The sequence below is a fragment of the Pseudonaja textilis genome, chromosome 1 (genome assembly GCF_049901715.1).
Source record: "Pseudonaja textilis isolate UNSWEBS1 chromosome 1, rPseTex1.2, whole genome shotgun sequence".
NCBI lineage: Eukaryota > Metazoa > Chordata > Lepidosauria > Squamata > Elapidae > Pseudonaja > Pseudonaja textilis.
Window position 1 is genome coordinate 318998372 of NC_141990.1, and position 8942 is coordinate 319007313.

Sequence of the window (8942 nt, forward strand, 5' to 3'; positions counted from 1 at the left end):
TAACTATTAGCCTTACTGATTAGGGACAGAGGGGTGAGGGCTGTAATATTGTAGGAATGAACCCACCTTCTGGAAGTAGCATCCTTTATCATGGGTGTGAATACATTGTTGCTTTTTACCTATTACTATTGATTATGTGCTTTGTTTTCCAAAAGTGTGTAATAGGCATGCCAATTGGAGAACTGAGGGCTCTCAATAGGTGATGTGCTGTGATGTAGTCCTGAGATCACATTTCTATGCACTGCGCCGAATAAAAAGTGTCATCTCAACGTATCTTGAACCAGATGTGTATGAAATTAATACATATTTATAATGCATATTTTCTGGCCTTTTTTTACAGTGCTAGATGCATCAGGAATTCTGACATTCCCTGGGGAAATAGGCCACATTTATAGCAATACCAATGTCTCTAACAAACACATGTGCATAATAGAACAGCGTGTGCTAGGTAAGATCTGAGTAGCGTTGCCCCAAAGCATTTATTAGCATTTTTTTTTCTTCCAGAAACTTCAGAAGCAGCAGGTCATTCATTGGTAACTATTAGCTCTGCATTTCAAAGAATCCTTATGCTGAAAGAAGAAATTACATTCCTTTCTTTGGATCTGGGAGAGGAAAGACGGCGTCATCGGCGATGTTGCATTCATTTGATCCTTTGGCTAAGCGCATGTAACCTTTCTCGCCCCAAAGAGTGGACCAGCTGTGAAGGTAAGAATACAGAATATTTAATCTAGTATACAGAACATTTCATGGACTGGACTAGAAGACCTCCAAGATCCCTTCCAGCTCATTCATTCATTCTATTCATTCATTCTCTGCAATCCTGCAGCACAGGGGATCATTCATGATTCTAGCTGAAGTTTCGCCATCTCCAAAATCATGATGCAAAGGGAGGCTTTTTGCCATGTGTTAACAGGTGGCAGCCATCTTTAAAAGAGGAGCTACATGGCAACTTTAGACCAGCTCCCTGGTCCATGGCTTCACAGAGGATATACAACCTGACTTCAAGATGGAAACTAAGCAAAAGAAGATCTGGGTATGTTCATCCTGCAGACCCCACACAGCATCTGCTGGGTCTCACTGCATAAATGGGGCATAGTATCCTCCCCTCAGTGTGATTATGGGTGTATATCACATCATGACCAACTGTAAACTGAAGGCATATACTGCTCTAATATTTGGTTTTAGTTTTCTTTCATATCAATGATGCTGAGCTTTAAAAACCAATACAACACCCTATGCCGACAGATAAAGGCAGAACGCACAAATTACCACTGCAAGCAAGAGGAAAACCTCCTATGTATAAAATCTACGCATGCCTTCTACAATTTGTGAACACCAAACTTAAGGAATCAAGAACCATCCCACCCCTAAAAGGACCAAATGGGAAAGGCTGCAATGATGAAGCTGTTAAGGCCAATCTCTTCAACACATTCTTTAGTTCAGTCTTTGTAAAAAGCAATGGTTCATGCCCCACATTTCCTGGTCATACCACAACAAACTGTAATGACCTACTACATATTGACTTTACAGAAGATAATGTAGAAAAGGCACTACGTAACCTAAAACCATCCCTATCTATTGGCCTGATGGATTATGTGCATACTTCTTAAAAAAAGCTCCCCTCTGCCATAGCGGAAACCCTAAGCATTATATATGAGATATCATTCAGAACCAACTCCTTACCAAAACTATGGTCCTTAGCTACGGTCATCCCTATCTTCAAAAAAGGTGACCCCAGCCTGGTTGAAAACTTCAGACTAATCTCACTGTGTTGTGTCACGTGCAAAGTCACGGAATCAATCATTAACCAATTCATCACTCTCCACTTAGAGTCAAACAACCTACTCTCCAAAAATCAATTTGGTTTCAGGAAAAAATTGTCCTGCAATCTTCAACTCCTACTGCAAAAACATATGGACTGCTCTACTTGACCAGGGTAAAGCTATAGATGTAATTTACATAGATTTCTGCAAAGCCTTTGATTCAGTGGTCCATGACACACTACTGTTAAAACTAAACTCTTACAGCATTTCTGGATCCCTTCATAAGTCAAGCAGGCAACAAATAGTAAAAATAGGGAGTGCTATATCAAACCCTGCTCCAGTTAACAGCAGTGTCCCACAAGGCAGCGTTCTAGGACCCACCCTCTTTATACTCTATATAAATGACCTTTGCGATCACCTTATAAGCAACTGTGTCCTCTTTGTGGATGATGTAAAACTATTCACACCACCGACAATGCTACTATCCTTCAAAGCGACCTTGATTATGTGTCTGAATGGTCAAACATCTGGCAACTCCAAATCTCAACCAACAAATGCTCTGTCCTACACATTGGTAAAAAGAATCAGTACACCAAATACAAACTAGGTGGATATGACCTCATTGATGATCCTCACTCTGTCAAGGACCTTGGAGTTCTCATATCAAATGACCTAAGTGCCATGCTGTAACAGCATTGCCAAAAAGGCATTAAGAGTTGTAAATCTAATCTTACCAAACTTCTCCTCCAGAAATATCAAATTGCTAACTAGAGCATACAAAACTTTTGCCAGACCAATACTCGAATACAGCTCATCAGTCTGAAATCCACACTGCATATCGGACATTAATACAATCAAGCAGTCCAGAAGTATTTGACAAGAAGAGTTCTACACTCCTCTGCTCGCAACAGAATACCCTATATCACCAGGCTTGAGATTTTGGGCTTGGACAGCCTTGAATTACACCGCCTATGGTTAGACTTAAGCATAGCACACAAAATTACCTGCTACAATGTCCTACCAGTCAATGACTACTTCAGCTTCAACCACAACAATACAAGAGCACACAACAGATACAAACTCAATGTAAATCACTTCAAACTCGATTGCAGAAAGTACGACTTCAGCAGCAGAGTGGTCAATGCCTGAAATGCATTACCTAGCTCTGTTGTTACATCCTCTAAACCCCCACTCCTTTAACCTCAAACTATCCACAATTGACTTCACCCCATTCCTAAGAGGTCTGTAAGGGGCGTGCATAAGTGCACCATCGTGCCTACCGTCCCTGTCCTATTGTCCCCATTTATTTGTACCTATTTCCTGTATTTTTACTCATGTTTATACTTATACCTATTATCTTGTAAGCGATTAACAAATCAAATAAATAAAAACAAATAATAAATAAAATAAAGTAAAATAAAATTGCTCTGTGACAAAAATCTCATGGGAAAAACAATTAAGTTATACAGTAAGTAAAATTCCCATTTTTAACACTTCTGCAGATTGATGTCTGTTTACTCACCTGTTCTTTACAATCCAATAGCCATTGCCCTTGCTGGAATGGTTATAACCCACAATCAGCACAGCATGACCTATGTGCTTTTCTCCATCATAGTTTTCTTTATATATTCCTGGATAAAGAGAATAAAAAATGACCTAGTGAATAACCCATCCTTTCTGGCAGCCAGTTAACCCTCTTCATTACATCATCACCCAGCAAGATTCAACCAAGCCTGGGACTCAAGACAACCTACAAGTTACCTCTGCATGGCTCCATGGGAGTCTGACAACCAGTCAGAATACCTGGCCTTACACAGGAAGAGGAAGCTCCAGGGCGGGGCTCAAGAGAGGTTCCCCCCCTTCTCTCTCTCCCTCCCTCCCTCTCCTCCCCTCCTCCCAGGACTATGTTAATCAGATTTCTTATTTTTCATTGGTGTCTTTTAGGTTTTCTTGTTTTGTCCATTTAACTACATATTTTATGCTGTGCTGGAGAAGAAAGTCACTCTGAAAATAAGATATATTGAGAAAGGGTCCTTGGTGCTTTCTGAGCTTGGCTGTTTTCTAGCAGACATTTCATAACCCAACTAGGTAACATCTCCCCTGATGAAACGTCTGCAAGAAAACAACCAAACTCAGCACCAAAGCCCCCTCATTCCAACCCTACAAACATTCTCCTCTTATCCACTGAGAAGGGTTTATGTGCTTGTGGTGTAGCTCAAGGAAAATTCTGAGCTTTACTTCTAACATACTAGTAGTTGATTGATTCGTCTTGCAATCTTACCAATAAAATAAAATGAATTACATAGTTGATAGGGGGAAATAAAGCGATAAGATACAAATGTTGCAGGATCCAATCCAATCCATTCCAACGTCTGTAATTTTAAAGAAGAACCTTACATTTTTTTTCCAACTGTCTGAAGGGACCCCAGTGAAACTAGCTTTATTAAATCAACCTGAGAGTAAGAATAATCAATCAATGGAAAAACTTGCTTTTAAAAGTTGTGGGTGGTTCAACACTGGAGGCCTTTAAGAAGGGATTGGATAACCATTTGTCGAAAATGGTCTCCTGCTCAAGCAGGGGGTTGGACTAGAAGACCTCCAAGGTCCCTTCCGACTGTATTATTTTATTTTCTATTAACTCAAGGGGACCAAAGGTGCACGGTCCTATATAGGCGTGTCAGGCACTGATGTTAAAGGAGACAGAATAACAGAATCGGAAGGCACCTGGGAGATCTTCTAGTCCAACCTCTGCTCAAGCAGGAGAGCCAACATCATACTGGTCAAACAACTGTCCAATCTCTTCTTGAAAACCTCCAGTGTTGGAGCACCCACAACTTCTGATGCTGTTCCACTGATTAACTGTTCTTATTGTCAGGAAATCTCTTCTTAGTTCTACATTGCTTCTTAGTTTCCATCCATTACTTCTTGTATTGCCCTCAGGTGCTTTGGAGCAGGGGTCACCAACCTTTTGGACCTCAGAGACCACTAAATTCATAATTTAAAAATCCCACGGAGCACTAATATGATCTGCCTAATGACTGGCTGTCTGGATGTGGCTAGGTGGTCACATGACTTGGTGGGCATGGCCAACTCGATGTCACGTCGAAGGGCACCTCGCTGGCCTCTACTCCGCCCCCCCCAGACACTCCTTGCCTGCCTACCTGGGCTCCTTAGGGCCCCAACAGGAAGCAGTGGTTGGAGCAAGCATCCCCCAGGAGAAAGAGTTTGCAAAACAGCTGGCTCAGTTCAAATTGGATCTAACTGGGAAGAAAACTCAGCAGATGCACCTTACTGAGGACTATAAGCAGAGGAAAGACATGCAGGAGTGCAAGGCCAGGTACCAGCACCTGGAGATGATGCAAGGAGCTGGCTTGGGCCAAGGTAGAACAGTTGCAGCCCATCCTCCAGCAGCAGAACAAACTGCAAGGGAGCTCAGGGCCTGGTCGCAAGACGTCCCATGCTCCTGGGAAGACGGGGAAGAAGCTCTCTGGGTCGCTGGCCTCCCACTCTGGCGTACCTTGGAAACTGGACTCTTTCTCTCCGCTCCCCTTTCATGTTTTGTCTGCTTCACAGTCCTTTAAAGCCCTTCTAAGTGGTTTACCGAGTCAGCTTATTTCCCCCAACAATCTGGGTCCTCATTTTACCGACTCAGAAGGATGGAAGGCTGAGTCAACACTGATCCTAGTGAGAATCAATCTGCTGGCAGTCGCCAGAGTAAGCCTGCATTCCAATCATTGTGCCACCATGTGAACCTATCACAGCAAAGTCTTCAAAACAAATCAGCAAACCTAACAGAACAAGCTCCATAAGCTGACCTGAAATAAACGAAAAGCTCTCCTTGTTCTCACCATTTTGAAAACAACAACAACATAACCCCTTAATACTTAGATGCAGTATAGCCTCATCAGTGTTGAGTACTAGTTGACAAAGGAGATGGCAAGAACCACAAGGTCAACTGTGAGAGCTCTCGGGAAACGTACCTGACTTATAGAAGCTAAATTTGCTACTCCCAGCATCTATTCCAACAGAAACTGGACCAATTTTGGCCACAGCCTCCTGAAGTCCTTTTTCATCCCCCTCCATGATCTTTCCGTATGAATTACATCTGGTGATAGATTCCTCGGGAACAAAGCGGCAAGGCTCCCCATCCTGCAGAAGAAAACAGTGATCCTAAGAAAATGTTGTGGTTGATGGGCTTTAATAGTAATTGTCTCCACCCAGGACTCAAGCCTTTCCCATCCTATTGCTGGAGGCGTTATCAGCTAGAGACAAAGAGCGGAACAGTTCAGCTTGAAGCATGCAGAAGGAATGGACCCGGAGATACACATACTCAGATCATTTATTACCTGTCTGTCATAAGGGTAGCTTTTCTCTGAATTGATCCCACCTTGCTTCTGCACAGTTTCAAAAGCTAGGTGCATAAATCCACCGCCACACCCATAATTCTCCTCAGAACAGTCGATAAGATTTTGTTCGCTCAGTGAGACCAGCTTCCCCGTCTTCTTGAAATGCATGGCTTCCAGAGCACCAGTGGCACTGAAGGCCCAGCAAGAGCCACAATCACCCTGGGTTTAATAAAAAAAAAAAAAGGTGGAGTGATTCACTGAGCATCTAAAAACTCAGAATACAGAATAAGAGAGTTGGAAGGGAGCACAGAGATTTTCTAGTCCAGCCCTCTACTTGAGCTGGAGATCTTATACCATTGCAGACAAATGGCTATCCAATATCTTCTTTAAAACTTCCAGTGATACAATACACACAACCTCTGGAGGAAGCCACTCCACTGATTAAATGTTCTCAATTTATATTCCTTTAACAAGTTATTTCCTCTCAGTACTTGGCAGTAAGCAGCTGGTCCAAAATTACTTCCGACAGAATTAAAGTTTTAGGGATGAAGTTAAGAGTGAAAAGAAATTAGCTTTATCTGCAAGTCTTTGTGAATCTGTCAAATTCTGACTTGTGGCCCAATGGGCAGAACATAACACTCTTCCTTAAAAACACCTCTACATAATACCCAGAACCATCTACCACAACCCACCTGATCCTTGACTATGGTGACAGCACCTTTGATTCTCCAGTCCACCTGGTCAGGAATATCTGGATCCTCTGAGGATTTGAATGTGATCCCGTTGCCTTTAGTTACATTCTCAGAGCCAGAGAGCAGGCAGTGCAGCCTCTTCTGGAGCTCTTCATTGGTCTGAGGAGGAGAAGAACAATCTCAACCGATCTCCATTTCCACTTCTCATATTTAGCCTTAATAAGTTTTATCCCATAATCAAATGCAAAGAATGTATGTTATGAAGAAACCTATGCCCTTGTCACCAACCTGGTTGTCTTAGGGAAAGTTGTATAATTGCAGCATTTCTCAATCTTGGCAACTCTTAAGATGTCAAGACATCAATTCCCAGAATGCCTCAGCCTCTACGAATCAGCTCAAATGCCTGACAGAGAAAATTCTAACATTCCCAGTCTGGATAATAGACTGGGAGAGATGCTAAAGATGAATTCATGGAGATGGCTAAACTCATCCATTGTTTAAGATTATCTGTCCGTATGTGCTGGAATATTACCACTCCATACTCAAACCTTTGGCTGGGTCTGCTTGATGTGCTCTTGGCATTCGGAAGCTACAATATGACAGAAATGAGGGAGCCAGGTGGCAGAATTGGAATCATGCAGTCACCCATACAACATATACTGATGAATTGTGTTTTTTCCCTTTATATACACTGAGAGAATATGCACCAAAGACAAATTCCTTGTGTGTCCAATCACACTTGACCAATACAGAATTCTATTCTATTCTATTCTATTCAATTCTATTCTATTCTATTCTATTCTATTCTATCAATATTTACATTGTTATTGGATTCAAGTTCTGCAGTAAGTACGATTATAAAAACCATGGACTAGAAAGAGACAAGTTCATCATCACTTCAGTCATGGAAGCTCACTGGGTGCCTTTGGGCTGAGAAAGAACAAGCACCCCGATCTTTCTCCTGAGGTTTTTAATATGGGAAGTGGAGATACTCCATTTGGCATCTGGAACTTCTAGGAAAAGAGATGTCTATGCCTAACAAATAAGAGTTGGGTGACTAAAGAAATTTGAGATAGATAGACCGTCAGTCAGTAAGTCAGTTCGTTAATTCCAGGCTTACCAAATCACCAAAGTGGTTCATGCCAAGCCAGTAGGTGTATTTCCCCAGGTCAGCCTGCTTGTTATGGTCTTCAATCATCTTCAAATTCTCCTCCCACACGGCTCTTCGAAAGGATTCTTCCTCCTCCTGGAAGCCAAGATCAGGAAGATCCCTTAGTCCCATCTCCCCAAACAGGCACCTCCAAGATCTAGAACTCATATTCTTCTCTTCCATAAAAGCTTTCTCAGACTAGAATTCAATCACCCAGGAATGGACAAAACTCCTTCCATTTTCATTTTGTACCCAGGACATTATATCTTGCAAAATATGTCTGAAGACAGATAGCAGAAAGTAAGTTTATCAACATTGCTATTCTAAGTTGCAATCAAGGTACGAAATTGGAACACCTGAAATGAAAGTAGGATTTTTGTTTCTGTGGGGCACAACCTGCAGAAGGCTCTGAAAACATCAAGAGAGACAGCCAACTCAGCCCCTAGTGTATTGAAACTGTTAAACCGGAATATAGCAATTTCATTTGAGTAAACTCACCTGAACGTATTCTTTACCGTGAGTGGCCTTCCAGTCTCTCCATGTCCCCTCCAGGGTTGGATCCAAAGCTGTAGACCAGGTCCTCAAGGAGACCAACCAGACCAGAGCCACCACCGAGACGGACAACATTGTCTTTCTCTAGGAGAAGTAAAAGAAGAGAATTGAAGAACTCGGCAGGGTCAATGTGGCAGTGTGAATTACAGGCCAGAAACATCTGGTTGACTGCAGGTTCCAAACGCTGACTTATAGTGCTAAAAAAAAGAGGATTAAAACTATTCAATTACTGTTAATAAATGCATAAATCAAATGACATGGAAATCACTGGAAAGTTTGAGGGAAGGTTAACCAGCTGGAACCTCACCTCAAACAGGTTTCTACGGAAGGCAAAGAGGCAGTTGCTAAACAAAACTCAGCAGCCCCTTTTATAAGCGGACATATCACTGCCATCTCCCACTGCCTTTAATTGACATTTTACAAGGAAATTGCATATCTC

At 42.1% G+C, this 8942-nt stretch overlaps 1 protein-coding gene across 1 annotated transcript; it reads right to left on the reverse strand.

Moving 5' to 3' along the window:
* Positions 1-449: 449 nt before the first annotated feature.
* LOC113450356 (cathepsin K-like) lies at positions 450-8942 on the reverse strand. Its single transcript, XM_087922606.1, has 8 exons — positions 8811-8942; positions 8450-8587; positions 7922-8047; positions 6802-6960; positions 6110-6328; positions 5744-5912; positions 3286-3394; positions 450-697 (listed from the first exon to the last, which is right to left on the reverse strand). Exons 2-8 carry the CDS (start codon positions 8576-8578, stop codon positions 583-585), a joined length of 1026 nt encoding a protein of 341 aa, XP_087778732.1. The 5' UTR covers positions 8579-8587; positions 8811-8942; the 3' UTR covers positions 450-582.